Below are 19,789 nucleotides of genomic sequence, written 5' to 3'. Positions count from 1 at the left end.
TGGAAACGAGAAAATGGCGCCAAAATTCCTCATTTTTTAATGCAGGTGTGCGTAATGTCCGGAGTTGTGTGTTTCATCTATAACAAAAGTTACTATTTTAAAAGCACTGTTGTAGAATCTCAATATTAGTGTACTCAGTTCCTACTCATATTGTTCGAATCTCGAAATAGTATGTGTCTGTGCTAGGGTTCAGTCTCGCTACATTTTTCCGATAGAATTTCCATCATCCATATGATACTTTGCAAGCAAGATTTCTGACCATAAAAATGCCATCAAAAAAGCTATTCTTCTACCTTTGCTTTGCATTGAAGAACTTGTTATATCTTGGGATTCCAACAGGTACTCTAATTCATTATACTTCTTCTTCCATGTTTCGCCAAGGGATAACTTTGAGCCATTTTCAGACAAGTTTCGCAATAAGACACTTCTTGATGACGAATACTTCGCAAACACTCTCAATATGTCTAAACACATTATGTTCGTCGTCCCTTCCCAAATGGCGTAAACTTGAGCATCACGAAGTAAACGAGGTATCCCCGTATTTTCAATATAACCAGCTCCGCCAAAAGATTCCACAACTTCACTTGAAACAACAATGACTTGCTTTGCGGTATAAAGTTTAACGAGCGGTGTGATCATCCTTAGAAGCATACACTCCTCTCCCGAAGCTTCACCATTTTCTTCTTTACCCAACAAAAATGCTGCAAAGAACGTCAACAGGAATGAACGTTGGTACGTGATTTCTAGATTCCTTAAAACTCGATATTGCAACGGATGATGAAAGATGACATTCCCAAACGACCTCCTCTTTTTAAGATAATCTTCTAAAAGGTCAAGACTCCGTCTCATATGCGCCACACAACACACGGCATTATAAATACGGGTGATATTTAAAACTACTGAAATGTTACTTACTCCTCTTCCTTCTCTTCCAATTAATCTGGCGGGCGTTCCATTCAATTTGATTTCAGCAGTGGGCAAAGCTCTGGTACCAAGTTTATCCTTCAGGCGGAGTATCTCAATTTTTTGTAGACAGTCATTCTTATTCTTTCGGAATTCTACATAGAAAAGAGATAGTTCTCTTGTGTCTAAGTCTTCTTTACCCTGCGTTTTTGCAAGAGTGAGAGCAATATTCGAGTCAATCGCAGACGCGAACCATTTGACACCGTAAAGACTATGTGTGGCGCCAAACTCAGACTCTTCAGCAATATCGGGAATGGCCACAGTAGAAGTTTGACTGACATCAGAACCACCCGTTTTCTCTGTCATCCATTGACCTGCGGTCCAAAACTCTCCAGGATTTCGTGATATAAGATGAGGCAGAACTCTCTCCTTTAGATCCTTGTCTCCGTGTATCTCCAAAGCACGTGCAACCCCATCAGTCATTGCAAGTGGACAAGATACGAAAGCTGAACTTGGAGCAAACAAATACAGCAAAGCCATTTGGTATACTCTCGAGTAACAACCAAACTTTCTCTCATATGCAATACTCACAAGGCCATTTTCTGCTGCAAAACCTTCAAGCTTGCTCCAGCTCTGCGATAGTACCAGTCTGTCTACTCTCTTTCCCCAAGCATCAAAAGGAACGTGAAAAGGCTCGTTGGCTTCACAATCTGCAGCCCAATCCAACAGAGTTGAAGCAACCTGGCCACCGACATAATCCAGGTGCCCAAAAATATCTTTTTGAATATTCTTGGGTAGTACTGAAAGAAGGAACTTCTGCAAAAGTTTGTCAGTACGAAACGTGTTGGGTGGTAGCTTTGGAGGTTCTTGGAAGAAGGGTTTCGATAAATTATTCTGTGTTCCAGAGCTAGTAAACATGGGAGAAATGGCATTTGTGAATAGCTTTGGCGTGCAATGGAGCAGTACTCTATCAGAATACAAGCCAGACTCAGTTTCCAGTAGAAACTGTTATAGGTTCAGATACCGTTCCACAAGAAATTGTATTTTTAGAAGAAGAAATGTCTTCTATTCTTTAAACAGTTGCCGTCATATTCAGACGTCAACGAAACATTCTTCGGACCTCATCGTGATAGGTGGTGGACTAATAGGTCTCAGTATTGCTTGGGAAGCAGCCAAACTAGGTGCAAAGATTACTGTCGTTGTTGGAGACGGAAACGCCTCAGCGACTGTTGCAGCTGCTGGAATGTTGGCACCTCAAGGAGAAAGGTTGGAGCAAAGTGCACTTTTGAAGTTATGTGTTTCAAGTCGTAGCCTGTATCCCGCCTTTGTAGAGGTTAGTGCATCTCTAACTAAGATTGCAATATTTGACGACCTTTTTCTAGGAAGTTGAGCGTACTAGTGGTATGAGCACAGATTTTAGCAGTAGTGGCTTCATTTGCCCATCCTTTGGAGATGACGCTGTTTCCACGTGGAAACCACCTATTCAAGGAGGTCATCACCAATGGCTATCAAAGAAAGAGTTGCTCTTATTTGAACCGCTTCTTAGTGAAGAAGTTGTGGGAGGTTGGTGGTTCCCAGAAGATTGCCACATCAATAACAAGAAGTTGTATGAATCTTTGACAGTTGCATGCAAGAGAATCGGTGTTCAGTTTATTTATAGTTTCGTGGCTAACATGATTTATTCCAACAATATGCTTTCCAAGCTTCAACTTTCGACAGGAGACGTAATTGCAGGGGAGAGATACGTAGTAGCAAATGGCTGTTGGTTGCGTAAACTCATACCACTTCCAGTTCATCCACAAAAAGGACAGATGATTTCTTTGTGTAATGAAAATGGTCTGGTACCACTCCAACGAGTCATTTATGGTGAGGGAGGATATATTGTTCCACGGAAGAATGGAGAAATTGTTCTTGGCGCAACAGTTGAAGATAACTGCTTGGTTGATTTCAAAACAAGTGCAGGTGGAATATATACAGTTTTGGAAGAGACATTTAAGCTGATTCCTTCTTTATCTCAGTTACCTTTGAGAGACACATGGACTGGTTATCGGCCAACAACACCGGATTTATTACCTATCTTTGGTAAATTGTGGTTTGAAAATGTTTCGGTTTGTGCAGGGCATCATCGAAACGGCATTTTGTTAGCACCGATAAGTGGGAAGATTGCCTCCAGAGTTGCGCTAGATATGAGTATGGATGATATAATTTTAGAAAGCGATATTATAAATGCATTCTCGGTGCAACGGTTTTCTCATGCTAGCGCAAGTAACTGGAATAAGATACAGAACGTCGAAGATTATAATGATATGGATGAAAAGGGAGTTACTACAGAAGAATTGAAAAGTCTGAGTTCAGAATCTCAAAAATTATGGAAGGATCTTTCAAAGAAACAGGAAATAGAAGATTCATCAGAAGTTAAACTATGGCAAGTAGGTGAAGATGGACAATTGATCCCGATTCACTACAGGCAGCCCCCTGCTGACCTATTTAACACCAAAGGATACGGAGACTTTACCGATCAGAATTTCGCAATCTCTCAAACAGCCCAATCCAACTCTAGCCACTTGAATGGAGTTCTTTCTGAAGTTGAAAGGCAGTATAGTTCAACAAAGGATTCTGCAACGACCGAATGGTCTCAGAGTACAGATGCCTATTTAGATATATCATCTGGAGTAGGTGATGATAATTATGAAAGAGAGTTTCGCAAGGCAATTCTTGCCAACCTTCATTTCCAAGCACCAGTTTCTGAACGGACTGATCTTTCTCCAAGTTCAAGCCTGGACAAGTCTCTTACAAATGAAACATGTCAGTCGGATCAAGAAGAAGAAAACGGAGTTGAAAAGGGACTTGAAGATGATTATAATCAATGGCTTAAGCTTTATGAAACTGTTGATACTAATCAGAATATTCCTTGTTAGTTGCATAAGACGAAAACTTTTTTTGGTAGGATGAGGGAAATATATTGTTATATTTACGAAGGAATAGGGACCTTTTGTCTAATCTTAACAAAAAATAATACTCGATTGTTACTCACCCTACTTTGTATTCAAAGTATTTTTGAAGAATTGAAATATTTTTAAAAGTGAATCGTCATACTCTGTTCAATATCGGTTTTCTCAATCAACTAAAATACAACGTTGAAAATGACACATATAAGAAGCTAACCGACAAGAGCTCTTACTGAAGTAAACTCTTCCTTGCTGACCTTATCATCATGGTTGCTATCAGAGGCTTGAATAGTAGCCCTTGCAATCTGTTTTACAAATAAGAAAGTAATGTTTTCACGAGGAGCAAAGCACTCAAACCTCTTCCAAAGTTGATTGGTCCAAGTTATTACCAACCATCATTTGTAGCAGTTCGACAAGGTCGTTCACAGATATGATACCGTCATTTTCCACATCGTATATTCGAAAAGCAAAGTCAATCTTCTCTTGTTTTGGCGAAGTGGCACTAAAAATACTCAAAAGTGAGACAAATTGGCGGAAGTTCACTCCATCAAACATGGAAACGATGCGTGGAACCAAAGGATTCATTGCAAGTTCCGGAATCATATAAAGTTCTTCACTCTATGTGACTGACTGTTAAGTTTTCCATTAGTAAAATTGGAAGCGATAGGTACCTCAATAGTTCCAGAACTGTTTCTATCGAGTTTCTGGAAGCGCTTGTATAGACGCTTTATTTCCTTGCTTGTTACTAGGAGAAAGTTACTTTCACTAAAACACAAAATAGATGTAATAGAAACGTACGATGAGACTCTTTTGCTATTTCTTCTATTTCTTCAGATAACAGTGCAGAAGTATTCGCTCCCATATGAAAGAGTGAATCACTGCTAATGAAAAATTTTATTGGCCATATGATATCATCATACTACAATACCGTGACTGTCAGGACAGACGGGTTCCGGACAAGGACAAGGTTCCACTCGCCAAATATCTCTTGTGTATTCAGATATTGTTCGATCAGAAGAGAATTTGCCACTTCCAGCAGTACAGTGGATTGACATCTTGAGCCAAGTCTCTGGATGATCTCGAAATACTTCATCCACTTGCTGCTGCATTTGCAAATAAGATTCAAAGTCTGCACTAACAAGATACCAGTCTCTTCCTCCACGTAGTGAGTCCAACACTTCTTGATGTTTCCCAGGATCGACTAATGCTCCAGATTCAATAAGTTCTAATACTTTTGTAAGTTTGTCATTCAAAGGATAAGATGGGTCAAGCTTCTTCCGTTCCTCAACCACTTGCTCAGCATTCAATCCAAATATAAAGATATTCTCTTCACCGACTTCTTCACGAATCTCAATGTTGGCTCCATCAAGGGTTCCAACAATAAGACAACCATTCAATGAAAACTTCATATTGGAAGTACCAGAAGCTTCTGTACCTGCAGTTGAAATATGTTGACTTATATCTGCAGCTGCTACGATACGTTCTGCCAGAGAAACGTTATAATTGGGAAGGAATACAATCTTTAAGAGATTACCAATTCTACCGTCATTGTTAACAACTCTTCCGATGTCATTGATCAATCGAATAATATTCTTTGCCATCTTGTAACCAGGTGCTGCCTTTCCAGCAAATATTACAACCCTTGGAACCATTTGTTTGCGACTTGCTTCATCAAGCGATAATATATATTGATATCGATGAACCAATGATAAAATATTCAACAACTGCCTTTTATACTCGTGAATTCGTTTCACGTGAACATCAAACATAGCACCGGCTTCTACTTGTATTCCAGTCACTTGATGAATGAATGCTGCTAATCGTCTTTTATTTTCTAAGCGTGCTTCTGACCATTCTCTCTGAAACTCTGGATTATCTGCATGCTCTAGAATTCCACGCAACTCCGATAGGTACTTCACCCAACTATCCGACTCTAACCATCGCGAAATAACTTCTGCCAAAGCTGGATTACATTCCAGTAACCATCTTCGAGGAGTTATACCATTTGTCTTATTTTGAAACTTATGTGGCCATAGTTCATAGAATTCCGGAAAAACTTGCGTTTTTAATAATTGTGTGTGAAGTTCAGCCACGCCATTTACTGCAAATGAGCCAACGATTCCTAAATGTGCCATACGAACCATCTTAACCGAACCTTCTTCAATGATACTAAGCCTTGCGAGCTTTCCATCATCTCCAGGATACTTCTTTCGTACTTGTTCCAAAAAGTTGAAATTGATATCGTAAATTATTGCCAAGTGTCTTGGAAGTAATGACTCAAAAAGAGGAACACTCCATTTCTCTAGCGCTTCGGGCATTACTGTATGGTTAGTATAGGCAAAACAGGATCTCGTTACTTCCAAAGCTTCTAAGAATTTGAGACCTTCGTGATCAATAAGAATTCTCATCATTTCTGCTATGGCTATCACTGGATGTGTGTCATTCAATTGAAAACAAACTTTGGAGGGAAGTTCTTTTATACTCCGAGGTATCTTTTTGAACCTTCTGATAGCATCCTGCAGTGTTGCAGAAACAAAAAAGTATTCTTGCTTCAGTCTCAACTCTTTCCCGGCTAGCGTTCCATCAGAGGGATATAAAACTGCACTGATTGCTGTAGCCCTCTCTTCTGCCTCAATAGCTTTATAGTAGTCAGCTCGGTTAAAAGCATCCAAATCGAATTCCTTTTCAACCTTGTCAACAAAGAGTGACTGATAATACAAATCAACCAACCTTGAACGGTAATGCCTTCCATAATCTCAAATTATTCGTATTATAAGTATCGTACCCTGGAACAGGAACATCGAAGGCAATAGCCTGAATAACTTCCCCTCCTGTCCAAAGTGCTCGACCATCAGCTAGTCTTTCAAAACTACCATAGAAGCGAACAGGATAACAGACATCTAATCTTTCAATTTCCCAAGGATTACCTCGACTTAACCAATAATCAGGAACTTCTATTTGTTCACCACCAATAACTTTCTGTCGAAACATTCCGTATTCATAACGAATACCATAACCCCAACCAGGAACATTGAGAGTGGCCATAGAATCCAGAAAACACGCAGCAAGACGACCAAGGCCACCATTTCCTAACGCAGCATCATATTCTTGTTCATAAAGCTTTTCAATGTCAAATCCGAGTTCCTTTAAGGAAGCAGCAAATAGTTCCTCCAAGTTAGCATTGGTAAGGGCATTCTTCAAAGATCTTCCCATCAGAAACTCCAAAGACAAATAATAAACTCTTTTTACGTCTTTTTTCATGTAATATTGTTGCGTGTCGTTCCAACTTTCCAGCAATCGATCTCGTAGTGCCAAAGCAGCCGCTTCGCAGGCAACAAAGTCGTCAATACTATAGCGGTTACGAGCCAACGAGTACTCTGCATGTTTAACGATTGATTCCTGAATTGATCTTATATCGTTTGGCGAATAAACCTTCAATAACTCAAACAAAAGTTTCTTCTTTGGGTCACGTTGTTCTTCGTCTAAGTCTCTCAGTCTAGAAAAAGAACCAGGATGACCTAATCTAGGTTTTTGTTGATAGGAAGGGGTTAATACACCACTTCCAAAAGAAGGACTCGCGAGACCTGAAGAAGGAGTTTCAATACCTGTTGGTGTCCTCGCCTGCATCGGAGTGTTCCAGCAGAAAGCAGAAAACGACTCTTCGACGAGAATTTTGATTATTTTGTTTTGATTTGGTTTTTAAGGTTGTTTTGTGCGCCTTTCACAACATGTCTTCCTGGAGTGACTATATTCCTCAAGTATTAAAGTTTGAGAAAAAGTTGGGTGAAGACAAGAAAGCTGTCACAGTAATAAATGAATACAACAAAATGTATTCTCATGGTTCGGAGTCGGAACAAGACAGAGCTTTGTGGGAGTCCGAAAAGGGCAAAGACGCGGTTTCCGACTTTTACAACTTAGTTTCTGATTTTTATGAGTGGGGTTGGGCACAAAGTTTCCATTTTGCTGTCATTCAGAAAGGAGAACCTTTTGAAGCCTCGTTACAACGCTATGAATATATGTTACCCTATAGAATTGGAGTGGAACGTGAGCCTTTGTATATATTTTCACCATAACTAGATTCACATATGTTTATTTCAGGTGGCCAACATTTGGTTGACTTGGGTTGTGGAATTGGTGGTCCGTTACGGAATATCGCTCGTTTCGCCCGTTGCAAAGTGACTGGTGTGACCATCAGCAAATATCAAGTAGAACGAGGTAATGAGTTGAACACACAATTAAATTTAGAAGATAGTTGCAACATTGTTCACGGAGACTTTCTTAATCTTCCTTTTGAAGACGAGACCTTTGATGGAGCTTATACTATTGAAGCAACTTGTCATACAATGGAAAAGACAAAGGTGTACTCCGAGGCGTACAGAGTCATAAAACCTGGTTGTTGCTTTGCTGGGTATGAATGGTGTGTAACAGACAAATATGATCCTCAAAACAAAGAACATCGCGAAGCAAAGTTTGCTGTAGAAGTCGGAAATGGTCTTCCTGACACGGCTACTTTCGACCAGGTTGTCGGAAGTTTAAAAGAAGCGGGCTTCGAAGTTCTTGAATATTACGATGCGTCTAAATATTCTGAGCTTCCTTGGTATTATCCTCTAAAGGCAGGTTTTTCCGTGAAAGGTTTTCGTCATACTCGAGTAGGACATTATTTCACACATATAACAGTCACCACCCTTGAGAAATTAGGCATAGTTCCAAAAGGTTCGGCTGAAGTTAGCAGAATGTTGATAAAAGCTGCCCAGGATTTGGTTCATGCTGGCGAACTTGGTATTTATATTCCAATGTTTTTCTTCTTAGCTAGAAAACCGGAGAAACCCTCAGCTCAAAACTGAGTTTCTATTGCCTGACGATTGGTCCAGTTTTTCGTATGTCATTCGTTTGGCAATCTTTGGTTTTCTATCTGCGCGTATTTTTGTGTTGAAAAGTAAACTATGTTATGCAATTTGCATAGTTATTTTTGTTTGGTTTTCTTGTTGTTATTTTTGGAAGAATTGGTCCCGTTTGCACTCGTCTCCAATGGACGTTTCTTTCCCATAACGGACATATCCGTATTGTCATCATTTGGAGTGTTGGCTTTCCATTCCTCCAACTTTTTAAACTGCCAAGTAGTATGTTTTGAAGAACCTTCCAACGATACAATCTCAACAGCTCCTTTAAATGTATTGCGTCTCCAATTGGCATTTCTTATCGTACTCATTGGAATTTCTGATATCGCTCGTCTGGCATGATGTTCCATCATATCCCAGAAGAAAGCCATGTGCATTGCGTCATAAGGACCTCTCAATTTCTAAAAAACAGTTATGATACCAAAAAGACAATTCAAAAAGCGATATCGAACCATAGGATCCTCTGTTCCACTAGACATAATTATCAACTCTGGTTTCAGTGTCTTCATCAATGAACAAATATTAGCAATAGCTGTTTGACGGATATTGCTAGGCTCCAAAAGATGAGAATAGCAGATTTCAAACTTGATATTCTATTGCAAAAGTTATTCTCGGTAAAAAAGATAAATATAGGCTAACCTTGGACTTCATTACATTCACTTGAGGTACTTTTAAATAAAATGGCAACCGTTCATTCAAAGCCATAGTAACCATGTCAATATCAAACTGAAGGCACTGTTGTAACAATTTTTCAGTTGCCGGTTGAACCGCAATAATATCATAGTCTCGTAACAACGGATTCGATGAGTTCAGCATATGTATCTATACCTCTTCATACACAAAAAGCAAAATTTGGGAAAACTTACGTCATCTTGTTGATCTATGATAAAAGTGACTCTAGTCAACTGTTGCAGTTGTCGACTTTGTGAACAGCCTGGACGAAATAACTATTAAGACCATCCTTAGAAATAGAAAGATATTTATGATTATCTACTAACTGAATAGTCCACTTCTCCTTGAGGAATGTCCAGTTTTGTTATTTTCGGGGCTTTCTCACGTTTAACACGACCACGAACATATCTAACCAAAGTGAATACTCAATCAATTGGCTTTATGATAACTTTACTTGTTAAAGGCAAAACTATCATATCCAAGTTGTTGCAGACGTTGGATGAGGGTTTGATTCTTGGCTTCGTCATCACTTTGTATGACGTTCAAGTCAACAAACATGTGATAGTTGTACTACTAGTGCACTGCAACTTGCAAATTTTTCTAATTGGATGGCGATGTGGAATGGAATTCTAAAGACAATCGTATCTCTTAGGGAAAGTATAAAGAGCGACATAAATATTGTAATTGATACCTTATTTCCTGGTCCTTTTCATACAAGAGGTGGTTCAAAAAGTCCCACTCTTAACACAACACAAGTGAGAGACTCGCTGGATTCAGGGCTGTTGGAGGAAGCAAACAAGTATTATCGTGGACCCACCACGGATTAGTTTTCTCATGTCAACGAAAACTTCTGAACGAATCTCTTTTCAAGCTTTGAAGACAATTCCCCTATTGGTTGGAACTCAGTTGATTACCAGAATAGTTTCCTTTTCACTAAGGCTATGGACTATTAGAAACCTACTTCCTGAACAAGTGGCGTTTTCAGATGTTCAGTTAGCGTTGTTCTCCTCGTTATCTCTCATGCCTTGGAGAGAAGGCTTTCGACCAACAAGTCTACGTTTCACAACTAATCAACAGGTTCTGTTGAACTGGTACTTATCATGTGGTTTTTATTTTACTTGTTTGATTGGCTTCTTATCTTGTGTCATATTTTGGCGTCTTTCTGGTTTTTCTCCTTGGCCTTGGGCTCTAGAACTTGTTGCTCTATGCTTAGAAGCACTTTCAGATATCCACTGGGTACAGTTGACACAGCGAGATCAATATAAGGAACGTTCTTTGGCAGAAGGCACTAGTCTCATTTGTTGTACAACTTGTCTAATTTTGCTTCTGCATTTTCGTATGCCATATGGGTTCGCAGTTCCATTGAGCCATATAGCTTATAGTTGTATGTTGAATATATGTTTCTTGTGGTTGCTTTCAGACAATAATAGTTTTCTTCCTTGTCATTTCAATGAAGTTTTGAAGATACCTGCAGGAATAGAGTCTCATTTATGGATTACCTTTTACTCTGTTCTTCGAGCTTGTCCAAAGTTTCTTCTTGGAGATGGTGAAAATATCATTCTTATTTTATTGAATGATATAAAAGGTCGAGGAAACTATAAATTTTCTGCCAATCTAGGTTCATTGATACTTCGCTTCTTGTTTCGTCCATTAGAAGAGCAGGCTCATATTGTGTTTTCTCGTTATGCTTCGGATTACTTGGAAAGATCGAAGAGAGCTCGTGTATTGAATGAATGGAAGCATTTCTTATGTACTTTATTGCGATTTGAAATAGTATTATGTTCAAGTCTTTGTATATTGGGTCCCTTTTTCATTCCAGACTGTATTGCTCTCTTTTTTGGGAATCAATGGAAGTCATCTGTTTTCTTATTGGAATGCTACAGTTATTATATCTTTGCTATGGGATTGAATGGCCTACTTGAAGCTTTTTATACATCTGTAAGTGCGCAGTCTATTTGTTGTTATTGTTGATAATTTCTATAGGTTGGTGATAGGAGAGCCATTGCAAATTATACATATTATAGTTGGTTTATTTCTTTGTGTTACTTGGGACTAGCATATTTTTTGTCACAACGAATTGGCATAGTAGGACTACTCATTGCAAATATTGCCAATATGTTTGCCAGAAGTTTATTCTGTTTTATATTTGTTTTATCCATTTTTTCTTGCAAGGGCTTTCGTCAAAGCGTTCCTAGTGCTTGGTTTTGGGTAGCACTGTTTTATGGATATGTTGTCTTGAAGTATATTTCTTCATCACTCTATTTTTCTAGTGAACATGTGACCAAGTTTTCTATTTTTACTAGACTGTTGTATCGCACATTGTTGCTTATTCCTTTGTTGTGGGTATTGTTCATGAAAGAATCCCGCCTCTTATAAAGAATTCTTTAGTTTTTGATTTTGTGTGAGCAAAGTTTCTCAACACAAAGTAGCCATGGAAGTGGAACAGTTATTATCTCCAAGTGGTGGCTGTTCACCTACTTCAGAACATCTTAATCAGTTTTCAACGGACTGGGAAGACAAACCTTCGCTACAACATTTGGCGGACAGTTCTCCTTCGGAAACAGAACAAGCAACAGGTGAAGAGTCCAACACTCTTACACAAGGTGGTAGACAACAACAACTTCCTAAAAGGAAATCAAAGGCTTCCTCTGAAAGAGGAGTACGTGACGACCGAAGTCAACCAGGGAGACTCGTTTGTCGTTGGTCTTTGGTTTCCAAACCAGAAAAGAGTCTTCTAACCAACGCCGATTTGTTGTATAGTATGAAAATTCGAAACTTTTTTAAAACTGGTTACATAACTTTATGCGTAGGTAGGACTCCAGAGACTCATTTCAAGGCGGACGTTCCTGGAAAGTATGTGTTACTTCTTACGGTGAAAGGACACGGAACAACCTATACGGAAACAGTTACGTTCATCGTGAAAGATGTAGAACAAGGGGAGGATGAGATGTTGCAAGAACAGGAGACTGATTCCAACTGTATCTTGCTTCAACTTCATTTTCCAGAATCTGGCACTCAGGACCCTGAACTTGTAGAGCCTTCTTGTAAAGTGCCACGTCTATTGGAGCAAGAGAAAGTTTCTGAGACTTCTTCCAACTTGTAATCTTTCGTGTAACAGAAAACTTCCTTTTTATTCTTGTCCTTGGTTCAAAATCAAAGGGTGACGATCAAGGCAAGTAGCATTTCCCGAGTACCTCTTTCTTTTCACCCAACTTTTCTTTGTTTGCCTTTCTTTTGCGCCGCAATATAGAGTACTTTATACTCGTTTCAACTTGTTACCTCTTACGGAAACTTTGTTACTTACCGTTATTACCCCGAATGAACGTATCTCCGTACTTATTTTTCAACTGTGTACCGACGTGCTCTTCCGTTTGTTCCATCGCAATATTCATATATCCATCTAGACAAGCAAGTACTCCTTTATATTCCACTCCAGAGTTGAGTTTTACCACCACTGGTTTTCCAACAACTTGTTTCAAAAAGTCTGCAGGGCTTCGCTTCTCGATATTACCTTGCGTGGTCATTTTCCTATCACCATGATTTACCAACAGACTGACGACTAGTTATACATTCCAAGATGCACATATTTCATGTTGTAAAAAAATACAACTTTATATATCTTTGATTCCCAAAGTATCTTTTTGTCATTTTGGTTTCATGATCCATTCTTCTTCTTCTATATGGTGTTTTCATAGCACCTTCATTCCCAAGTTGAACAACTCTGTTATTCAACCCAAAAACAACCGTTGTCAAGTAAAGAAGAGATTCTCTCGGTCTTCACCGTTGCTTGTAGCTTCTACTCCAACAGCATCCAAACAAATGACTAGAGTACCTAGAAACCCTAATTTGGCAAAGTTGGAAGCAGGTTATTTGTTTCCCGAAATAGCAAGACGAAGAAATGCCTATTTAGAGAAACATCCCACTGCCAATATCATAAGTTTAGGTATCGGTGATACTACACAACCCATTCCAGCCCATGTGGCACAAAAGATGGCCGAAAGAGCTCTCGCTTTAGCCACACCTGAAGGTTACTCAGGTTATGGACCCGATTTAGGAGATCCAGAGCTTCGGAAGAAAATATCTGAACGTCTGTATGGTGGGAAAGTGGATATCGACGAAGTTTTTGTAAGTGACGGTGCCAAGTGTGATATTGGTCGTCTCCAAATGATGTTTGGTCCAGGAGTGGATATTGCCGTTCAGGATCCTTCTTATCCAGTGTATGTGGATAGTGCGGTGATTGTAGGTCAGACTGGTACAAAGAATGGCTCACTCTATGAAAATATTCGTTACATGACTTGTCTACCGGAGAATAATTTCTTTCCTCAACTGGATAAAGTGCCACGTGCAGATATCATTTTCTTTTGTTCACCTAATAATCCTACTGGTGCTGCTGCAACAAGAGAACAGTTGGAAAAGTTGGTGCAATATGCAAAGAATAACGGTTCCATCATTGTCTACGATGCTGCTTATGCTCCTTTCATAAGAGATGAGAATATTCCGCAGTCTATTTTTGAAATTGAGGGTGCGAATGAAGTTGCTTTGGAATGCAATTCTTTTAGCAAGTATGCAGGTTTTACTGGTGTTCGTTTGGGTTGGGTGGTATGTCCAAAAAGTTTGCAATTTGCCGATGGAAGTTTTGTCCACAAAGACTTTCGTCGCATATTTACCACTTGTTTCAATGGTGCATCTAGTCTTGCTCAGGCTGGTGGTTTGGCTGTATTAGATGACAAGGGAATGCAAGAAGTTAGACGACTGACTGACTATTACTTGGAAAATGCTCACATATTATCGAGTGCTATGCGAGACTTGGGATTGAAAGTATTTGGTGGAGAGAACTCTCCTTATGTTTGGGTTCAGTTTCCTGGACGTAGCTCTTGGGATATTTTTGAAGAGTTGCTTGAAAGGGCACAAATAGTCACCGTTCCAGGTTCAGGTAATTTGTATATTATTTCCATGGATTGTGTGCTTATAGGAATATATATATATATATGTAGGTTTTGGTTCTGGTGGAGAATCATTTCTAAGATTGAGTGCATTTGCATCTCGAGAGCAATGTTTGGAAGCAAAGAGTCGATTAGAGAAAATGTTTGGAAAATAAAATTTGTTCTTGTGCGCAATAGGAATTGTGAGCATTTTGGATGAATAATAATAATACCGTAGATGAAGATAGTCTTACGGACACTTCGGATGAAGACATTGAAAGTCGTTTTATGTCTCAACACGGAGACCCATTGTACGATGAGCATGCAGACTCTGAAGACGAGAGGTGGGTGAAGGAAAACTTGTTTCACGGTGGACTATTTCGACGACAGAGAGGAGGAATAACCGACAAAAGAAACCTCAGAGATGAAGAATGGAAAGACTTGGACGACGATGAGTTCCAGTTATCTTGCCCTTGTTGCTTCACTTTGCTTTGTGTGCAGTGTCAACAACATGAAGAGTATGAAAACCAATTTAGAGCAATATTTGTACGGAATTGTCGAGTCAGAACAGACCAAAGGCTCAAAGTTCGTGTTCGTGGTGCAGAAGGTGACCGGGAATATCAACAACTGAAAGAGGCAGGTAAAGTAAGTGACTTACAAAACAAATATCTTCCAGTCGTCTGTGCCGTTTGTCATACAGAGGTTGGAGTATTGGACCAAGATGAAGTGTATCATTTTTGCAATGTGTTATATTAAATATTCAATCTATTCTTCCTACAGTTACACTATTTGCAAAAGTTTGATGATACCTTTCCAAGTCTTCTCGTTCTTGCAGTTGATTCCAAGTCTTGGATACTTTTGAAGCTGATCGTTTCAGTTGCTTGGCAATGCGATGTTTACTTGTCTCCTTCTTCGTACGAATTCGATTGGGTTTCTCCCGTAAAGAAGTTTCATGGGAACAAGATGACTGTGAATGAAGTTGCTTCCTTTCTTTGCGTTTTGGATAGGGCATAGTTGATTCTAATTGTTGCAGTATGTCTTCATTACAAACCATCGACTCTTGCTTATCCGTTTGTTGTTTCCCTTTGTCATCATCATGAGGAGCACAACAACTGTCAGGTTCCCATAGTTTGACCTGATCCTCAACTTCTTCCGCATCCACTGTCTCCCACACTATGTCGTTGGTATCCTCATCTTCACTTGTCTTATCATAAGAATAATATAACGAACGATTATTTTGGCTTCTTAGACCAAGTTGATAACAATGCTGTAAAAGTGATTCTATTTGACACATCCAATCATCCCTAAGTTTATCCACTTGTTTGGCACGACTGTATATCTTCTCCAACTGTCCCAAAAACTCACGACAAGAATCAAACACAATTCTGTTCTCCTCAGTTTCAAGTAGTGAAATGTCAGTCACCAACTGAATAGTGATATCATCTTTTGGCTCTTGCAAAGTTGTCCAAGTCTGGTGACCTTGAGTAGCTGTTTCTACCGCATAATCTTCCATCCTAGGAACTATCAAAGCCAAACACTCTCGCAACTGTTTCATAACCGACAAGGCATCCTCTTTCCAACCACAAGGAACATAAGTAGCTGGACTTGGGCAACTAGGCTCACTTGTCATTGTTCCTCCCTTTTTCTTCACAAAACGACGGACATATGTATGCAAACTTGGGAATTGAACTCCATAGTATTCATCCCAAAGTGAAAGAAACTGGCAGACTTTTGTTGAACCTGATTCTACAAGTTGTATCAAACAAGGCTCCAGTGGTTCCAATATCCATTCTCGCAACAGCCTAGAGCACGGTAGCCATTGGTCCAATAACTTGAGCCCTATGAAGGAGTTTTGTGGACTTTGGCACAAGCGTACAACTTCCTTGTAGATGAGAAGAGTCTTTTCGTTATCTTCTTCCTTCAACTGGTCTTCAATATGGGAAGATATAATTTGCCACTGGGTTGATGACCTTGCGTCGCTAAGCTTTCGAAAAGCCTCAAGCAGTGACTTGCGCTGTGCGAGCCACTGTTTGTTCAAAGACATGGGTATTCTTATGGTCAATAGGTTGAGATAACGAAGCAACTGAGTCAGTGCTTGGAACAACAACAATACATCTTGTCAACTAGAAACATTTGTTCAACTTGGTCTTTTATCAACGATCCATTCTCACTTGGTAATGATTTCTTGTAGACATTTCTATGAGTCTTCCTATTCTTTTAACGCAATGTATTGCATGATAGTCTCCTTCTTCTTCATCCAACAACTCATTCTCTCACAAACATACATACATATAATATATATATATATATATATATATTACATCTTGGGAGAAAACGAAGTTCCACAACTACATCCTCCTTCCGAACTAGGATTATTCAACACTCGGAAAGAACTACTCATCAGTTCCTCAACAAAAGCAACCGTACTTCCCTTCAAAAACGGCAGAGAAATATCGTCAACATATATTTTAGCTCCATCTTTCTCAATAATAGTTTCATTCTCTGCTGCCTTTTCCTCTGTCAACTCAAAAGCATACTGAAACCCTGAACAACCTCCACTATCCACTGCTACTCTTAAAGCAACCGGTTTTCCTCCTCTCTGGTTACCAACAAACTTCAAACGCTATACCAATATATATATATATATATATAAACAATGTACTACTTTTATCTCTCGTTCTTACCTTGATACAACTATCGTCTATCTTGAGAGGCTGTTCACCCACTTCAGAAAGAGTACAACTTAAGGACTCCTCTCCTCCTTGGTTGGCAGATTCTGTCTGTCCTACTATTCTATCTTTGAAGAGGTTCCTTTTGGGATAAAATATTTTACTCGCTTGTTTCCACCACGTACGATATATCCAGGAGGATCGTTGTTGCATCATCACACAATTCATGAAAATTCTTCTTCTTCCATCATCCTCCAATCTATAGCAACTAGGATCAACAAATCGCGAAGAATATCGACCGTAAGTTTTCTTTATTGATTGGAAACTGCAAGCTTCTTTAAATGTTCCATAAACACTTGCAAACTAACATCATCAGTGAAAATAAGGTCAGATGCCATGGACAAGTCATTCGGACTCGAATTATGTGTCACTGAGGGATTCAATTTGGCTAACAAAAATCGACCTTGACTTGAACCCTGATCTGCTTCAATATATCGAGGATAAGGAAATCGCTCATCTGCAATAGCATGTGCTTCTATTTTAGGAGCTTCCAAAAAGGTCTTCAAATGTGCGTATTGTGGATCCAAATGATATCCTGCCTTCTTCCAATGGGCTACAGTAGCACCATAATAAATAATCACATAGAAGAACGTGTCGAGAAGTAAAATACGATCAGGTGCAATACTAGCAACATCCAACAAAACGGGACTTGGAGGACTCTCCAATGTAAATGCAATTAAACTCGGTTGAATCATCAACAAGCCATTCAATGTATTTTCTCGATTCAAATAAGAACGATAATACGCAGTTTCATCAGGACTACTATTGAATACTTGCAAAAACTGTGAACGGCGCAAGTTGTACATAAATTGTGGATAAAGTGAAAACTGCGGAGAAAGACGAAACGTTTCAGGAGCTTCCTTTTGATATTCTGCAAACTTGGAACACAAACGAATCAACATACGATCAAGCCAGCGAAGAATATCAAATGCTTCTTCATTCTCCGTCTTATAAACTGCCATTCTCGCCATAAGAACTGCTGCTGCTTCTTGATCAAAGCCACTAGCAATATCCACCAGATTGGTAGGGTCTGTCCATCTTCCAGCCATCGTAGACACTCTCATTCGGTATTGACCAGAAATATGTTGATATTGAGTAACAAACTGAACATAACGAAATTGATTTTCTGAAATAGGTGTTCCATGTGGATGAACAATTTCAAAATATACTGCTACTGTTACACCAGGATCGACAGCACACATCTTCCATGCACAAGTTCCACCCATTCCAATCTCAACATCTCGACTAACACAATTGGATTGCTTCTTAAGTGAAGTCATTGGACCAATGGCACCAGAAACTTTCAACTCACGAGAAGTCAAAACTTCCAAACTGCCTTGAAAGCCTGAACGAAGACCCATTTTTTTACTCTGTTCTTCTCCAGACTTGTTATTTTCTGCTTGAGTGCCTCTGAAAAACGCTTCAAAGCTTCTCTTAAACATAAGATGATGAAAAGATTCTGCCTGAACAAAAAAACCACCTGTCCTTTCTACACAAGACTTCATCTCAAACAAACCAACTTGATCCAAAGAACAACCATAAACATCAATAGTATGGCCTGCATTGACTGCTCGTAAGGTAACTGACTCGTAATGTTTCAAAGCCTTTGAGTAGAAAGGAGCATTGTCCTTATCAATATCCATATGAGAACGAACTGTATCACCCAACTCTGCTTGTACAATCTTTCCTGGTCCTTCCACTGCAGGTCCTCCTACAAAGAGTTGAATTCTTGCACCGTAATCAGCATAAGAAGCTTCCAACAATCCCACGGCAATCGATAGTGCGGTCCCTGTACATCGTTTAGGTCTCTGATCTGCTGGAACTGGCCAATTATCCCTTCCAAGGTCCTCGATAATATCCGTAAAAATGAATTCACATTCAGAGACGGGTTGTAAAAACCGAGCAGCACCTTGTGGACGGTTGACTGAAGAAGACGTTCCTGACAGACGAGTAGGAGAAACCGCCAATCCAAGAAGTTCCTTAATTTGTACCGGAGTATAGTCTTTTGAACCTTTAAGGACATAAGACTTGGGGCAATCTTGATATCCTAGTTCGTGAACGTGCACGTTTTGACCAAAAGTAACGAGTCCTACGATAGCTTCTGGTGGCAATAGTTGTAACGCCTTTAGAAGGTATTCCTTGAGAACCTGAAGTTCATCTTCATTGATGCAAGTATCGATGACAAATAGAAAAACTGGTGGCGGTGCCGGTGGGCGAGATAGGACATACTCGATAGTAGTAAAATTGGGGATGAGTTCTCCAGGTAGTCTCGTCTCCGATATTTCTGCATATTGAGGAGGCAAAGGATTACGCTGCAAACAAAAAGGACAAACCCACAACTTTGCGTGGAAGTCAACACTACAATATGGATTAAGTACGCAACCACACTTGCACTTGACGGGAGGATAAGGTAAGACGGGAAGATTGGGTATGTCCTTCAACGGTGTATATAAACAACCAAAAGGCACGACACAACGTTGAGCTTCGATCTTACTTGACGGCCAAATATGCCACGACCAACGAGCTCCATCTATTTCTTCGGCTTGTACAAAGTCCATTCTTTCCAAGTCTTCAAAATTCCTCGATCATCCACAATGCATTCTGTTTGGACTGTCGTTGGTCAACGCTTCACAAAACTTGTCAACTCTGTTTACAGAACAACAGCAGAATGGGGACCTTTCAGACAAGGATCAACACTTTCTTCTTGTCATCGAATA

The 19,789-nt window shown here is 39.6% G+C and overlaps 13 protein-coding genes across 14 annotated transcripts; 5 read left to right on the top strand and 8 right to left on the bottom strand.

Moving 5' to 3' along the window:
* Positions 1–17: 17 nt before the first annotated feature.
* Gasu_26350 (acyl-CoA dehydrogenase) lies at positions 18–1,828 on the bottom strand. Its single transcript, XM_005706512.1, has one exon. The coding sequence runs from the start codon at positions 1,819–1,821 to the stop codon at positions 199–201; it is 1,623 nt and encodes a 540-aa protein (XP_005706569.1). The 5' UTR covers positions 1,822–1,828; the 3' UTR covers positions 18–198.
* Positions 1,829–1,838: 10 nt separating this feature from the next.
* Positions 1,839–3,903, top strand: Gasu_26340 (glycine oxidase ThiO). Its single transcript, XM_005706511.1, has 3 exons — positions 1,839–1,865; positions 1,924–2,236; positions 2,286–3,903. The coding sequence occupies exons 1-3, from the start codon at positions 1,858–1,860 to the stop codon at positions 3,819–3,821; spliced, it is 1,857 nt and encodes a 618-aa protein (XP_005706568.1). The 5' UTR covers positions 1,839–1,857; the 3' UTR covers positions 3,822–3,903.
* Positions 3,904–3,907: 4 nt separating this feature from the next.
* Positions 3,908–4,728, bottom strand: Gasu_26330 (calcineurin subunit B). Its single transcript, XM_005706510.1, has 5 exons — positions 4,650–4,728; positions 4,523–4,596; positions 4,209–4,469; positions 4,085–4,156; positions 3,908–4,027 (listed from the first exon to the last, which is right to left on the bottom strand). Exons 1-5 carry the CDS (start codon positions 4,711–4,713, stop codon positions 3,980–3,982), a joined length of 519 nt encoding a protein of 172 aa, XP_005706567.1. The 5' UTR covers positions 4,714–4,728; the 3' UTR covers positions 3,908–3,979.
* A 1-nt stretch (position 4,729) lies between these two features.
* Positions 4,730–7,488, bottom strand: Gasu_26320 (starch phosphorylase). Its single transcript, XM_005706509.1, has 2 exons — positions 6,582–7,488; positions 4,730–6,532 (listed from the first exon to the last, which is right to left on the bottom strand). Exons 1-2 carry the CDS (start codon positions 7,476–7,478, stop codon positions 4,766–4,768), a joined length of 2,664 nt encoding a protein of 887 aa, XP_005706566.1. The 5' UTR covers positions 7,479–7,488; the 3' UTR covers positions 4,730–4,765.
* Positions 7,489–7,518: 30 nt separating this feature from the next.
* On the top strand, positions 7,519–8,783 carry Gasu_26310 (sterol 24-C-methyltransferase). The gene is made up of 2 exons (XM_005706508.1): positions 7,519–7,895; positions 7,950–8,783. Exons 1-2 carry the CDS (start codon positions 7,580–7,582, stop codon positions 8,693–8,695), a joined length of 1,062 nt encoding a protein of 353 aa, XP_005706565.1. The 5' UTR covers positions 7,519–7,579; the 3' UTR covers positions 8,696–8,783.
* A 4-nt stretch (positions 8,784–8,787) lies between these two features.
* On the bottom strand, positions 8,788–10,118 carry Gasu_26300 (ribonuclease P subunit Rpp3). The gene is made up of 6 exons (XM_005706507.1): positions 9,876–10,118; positions 9,748–9,829; positions 9,616–9,696; positions 9,389–9,571; positions 9,202–9,342; positions 8,788–9,150 (listed from the first exon to the last, which is right to left on the bottom strand). Exons 1-6 carry the CDS (start codon positions 9,977–9,979, stop codon positions 8,815–8,817), a joined length of 927 nt encoding a protein of 308 aa, XP_005706564.1. The 5' UTR covers positions 9,980–10,118; the 3' UTR covers positions 8,788–8,814.
* Positions 10,119–10,238: 120 nt separating this feature from the next.
* Gasu_26290 (oligosaccharidyl-lipid flippase, MOP family) lies at positions 10,239–11,823 on the top strand. The gene is made up of 2 exons (XM_005706506.1): positions 10,239–11,359; positions 11,405–11,823. Exons 1-2 carry the CDS (start codon positions 10,256–10,258, stop codon positions 11,795–11,797), a joined length of 1,497 nt encoding a protein of 498 aa, XP_005706563.1. The 5' UTR covers positions 10,239–10,255; the 3' UTR covers positions 11,798–11,823.
* Positions 11,824–11,838: 15 nt separating this feature from the next.
* On the top strand, positions 11,839–12,563 carry Gasu_26280 (uncharacterized protein). Its single transcript, XM_005706505.1, has 2 exons — positions 11,839–12,180; positions 12,232–12,563. Exons 1-2 carry the CDS (start codon positions 11,853–11,855, stop codon positions 12,522–12,524), a joined length of 621 nt encoding a protein of 206 aa, XP_005706562.1. The 5' UTR covers positions 11,839–11,852; the 3' UTR covers positions 12,525–12,563.
* Positions 12,564–12,567: 4 nt separating this feature from the next.
* Positions 12,568–13,058, bottom strand: Gasu_26270 (U6 snRNA-associated Sm-like protein LSm6). Of its 2 annotated transcripts, XM_005706504.1 has the most exons (2): positions 12,726–13,058; positions 12,568–12,675 (listed from the first exon to the last, which is right to left on the bottom strand). In XM_005706504.1, the coding sequence occupies exons 1-2, from the start codon at positions 12,943–12,945 to the stop codon at positions 12,626–12,628; spliced, it is 270 nt and encodes an 89-aa protein (XP_005706561.1). In that variant the 5' UTR covers positions 12,946–13,058; the 3' UTR covers positions 12,568–12,625. The 2 variants fall into 2 exon arrangements, with proteins under 2 accessions (XP_005706561.1, XP_005706560.1); XM_005706503.1 differs by lacking the exon at positions 12,568–12,675 and having other exon boundaries at positions 12,688–13,058.
* Positions 13,059–13,068: 10 nt separating this feature from the next.
* Positions 13,069–15,073, top strand: Gasu_26260 (LL-diaminopimelate aminotransferase). Its single transcript, XM_005706502.1, has 2 exons — positions 13,069–14,354; positions 14,416–15,073. The coding sequence occupies exons 1-2, from the start codon at positions 13,079–13,081 to the stop codon at positions 14,517–14,519; spliced, it is 1,380 nt and encodes a 459-aa protein (XP_005706559.1). The 5' UTR covers positions 13,069–13,078; the 3' UTR covers positions 14,520–15,073.
* A 3-nt stretch (positions 15,074–15,076) lies between these two features.
* Gasu_26250 (uncharacterized protein) lies at positions 15,077–16,408 on the bottom strand. The gene has a single exon (XM_005706501.1). It carries the CDS (start codon positions 16,385–16,387, stop codon positions 15,104–15,106), a length of 1,284 nt encoding a protein of 427 aa, XP_005706558.1. The 5' UTR covers positions 16,388–16,408; the 3' UTR covers positions 15,077–15,103.
* A 69-nt stretch (positions 16,409–16,477) lies between these two features.
* Gasu_26240 (iron-sulfur protein ISA2-like protein) lies at positions 16,478–17,248 on the bottom strand. The gene is made up of 2 exons (XM_005706500.1): positions 17,028–17,248; positions 16,478–16,966 (listed from the first exon to the last, which is right to left on the bottom strand). The coding sequence occupies exons 1-2, from the start codon at positions 17,223–17,225 to the stop codon at positions 16,661–16,663; spliced, it is 504 nt and encodes a 167-aa protein (XP_005706557.1). The 5' UTR covers positions 17,226–17,248; the 3' UTR covers positions 16,478–16,660.
* A 29-nt stretch (positions 17,249–17,277) lies between these two features.
* Gasu_26230 (protein transport protein Sec23A) lies at positions 17,278–19,778 on the bottom strand. The gene has a single exon (XM_005706499.1). The coding sequence runs from the start codon at positions 19,628–19,630 to the stop codon at positions 17,324–17,326; it is 2,307 nt and encodes a 768-aa protein (XP_005706556.1). The 5' UTR covers positions 19,631–19,778; the 3' UTR covers positions 17,278–17,323.
* Positions 19,779–19,789: the final 11 nt, after the last annotated feature.

This window comes from Galdieria sulphuraria (genome assembly GCF_000341285.1).
Source record: "Galdieria sulphuraria unplaced genomic scaffold scaf_19, whole genome shotgun sequence".
In the NCBI taxonomy this organism is placed as follows: Eukaryota; Rhodophyta; class Bangiophyceae; order Galdieriales; family Galdieriaceae; genus Galdieria; species Galdieria sulphuraria.
The sequence above is the reverse complement of the archived record's forward strand: the minus strand, read 5'-3'. Positions and strand labels throughout refer to the sequence as shown.

Bases quoted from the DNA above. Each gene is read 5' to 3' on its own strand.
- Gasu_26310 (XM_005706508.1), top strand. From the start codon at position 7,580: ATGTCTTCCTGGAGTGACTATATTCCTCAAGTATTAAAGTTTGAGAAA. The intron at 7,896-7,949 runs GTGAGCCTTTGT...TGTTTATTTCAG, and splicing joins CTATAGAATTGGAGTGGAAC to GTGGCCAACATTTGGTTGAC.
- Gasu_26340 (XM_005706511.1), top strand. The intron at 2,237-2,285 runs GTTAGTGCATCT...ACCTTTTTCTAG, and splicing joins TGTATCCCGCCTTTGTAGAG to GAAGTTGAGCGTACTAGTGG.
- Gasu_26350 (XM_005706512.1), bottom strand. From the start codon at position 1,821: ATGTTTACTAGCTCTGGAACACAGAATAATTTATCGAAACCCTTCTTC.
- Gasu_26320 (XM_005706509.1), bottom strand. From the start codon at position 7,478: ATGCAGGCGAGGACACCAACAGGTATTGAAACTCCTTCTTCAGGTCTC. The intron at 6,533-6,581 runs GTTGGTTGATTT...AAGGTTGAAAAG, and splicing joins GGAAGGCATTACCGTTCAAG to GAATTCGATTTGGATGCTTT.
- Gasu_26260 (XM_005706502.1), top strand. From the start codon at position 13,079: ATGATCCATTCTTCTTCTTCTATATGGTGTTTTCATAGCACCTTCATT. The intron at 14,355-14,415 runs GTAATTTGTATA...ATATATATGTAG, and splicing joins AGTCACCGTTCCAGGTTCAG to GTTTTGGTTCTGGTGGAGAA.
- Gasu_26250 (XM_005706501.1), bottom strand. From the start codon at position 16,387: ATGTCTTTGAACAAACAGTGGCTCGCACAGCGCAAGTCACTGCTTGAG.
- Gasu_26330 (XM_005706510.1), bottom strand. From the start codon at position 4,713: ATGGGAGCGAATACTTCTGCACTGTTATCTGAAGAAATAGAAGAAATA. The intron at 4,597-4,649 runs GTACGTTTCTAT...ACTTTCTCCTAG, and splicing joins AATAGCAAAAGAGTCTCATC to TAACAAGCAAGGAAATAAAG. The intron at 4,157-4,208 runs GTTTGAGTGCTT...TTTGTAAAACAG, and splicing joins ACCAATCAACTTTGGAAGAG to ATTGCAAGGGCTACTATTCA.
- Gasu_26270 (XM_005706504.1), bottom strand. From the start codon at position 12,945: ATGACCACGCAAGGTAATATCGAGAAGCGAAGCCCTGCAGACTTTTTG. The intron at 12,676-12,725 runs GTAAGTAACAAA...ACGAGTATAAAG, and splicing joins GTTCATTCGGGGTAATAACG to TACTCTATATTGCGGCGCAA.
- Gasu_26240 (XM_005706500.1), bottom strand. From the start codon at position 17,225: ATGCAACAACGATCCTCCTGGATATATCGTACGTGGTGGAAACAAGCG. The intron at 16,967-17,027 runs GTAAGAACGAGA...ATATTGGTATAG, and splicing joins TAGACGATAGTTGTATCAAG to CGTTTGAAGTTTGTTGGTAA.
- Gasu_26290 (XM_005706506.1), top strand. From the start codon at position 10,256: ATGTCAACGAAAACTTCTGAACGAATCTCTTTTCAAGCTTTGAAGACA. The intron at 11,360-11,404 runs GTAAGTGCGCAG...TAATTTCTATAG, and splicing joins TTGAAGCTTTTTATACATCT to GTTGGTGATAGGAGAGCCAT.
- Gasu_26230 (XM_005706499.1), bottom strand. From the start codon at position 19,630: ATGGACTTTGTACAAGCCGAAGAAATAGATGGAGCTCGTTGGTCGTGG.
- Gasu_26300 (XM_005706507.1), bottom strand. From the start codon at position 9,979: ATGTTTGTTGACTTGAACGTCATACAAAGTGATGACGAAGCCAAGAAT. The intron at 9,697-9,747 runs GTTAGTAGATAA...TGGTCTTAATAG, and splicing joins AAGGAGAAGTGGACTATTCA to TTATTTCGTCCAGGCTGTTC. The intron at 9,572-9,615 runs GTAAGTTTTCCC...GAAGAGGTATAG, and splicing joins TCATAGATCAACAAGATGAC to ATACATATGCTGAACTCATC.
- Gasu_26280 (XM_005706505.1), top strand. From the start codon at position 11,853: ATGGAAGTGGAACAGTTATTATCTCCAAGTGGTGGCTGTTCACCTACT. The intron at 12,181-12,231 runs GTATGAAAATTC...CTTTATGCGTAG, and splicing joins CAACGCCGATTTGTTGTATA to GTAGGACTCCAGAGACTCAT.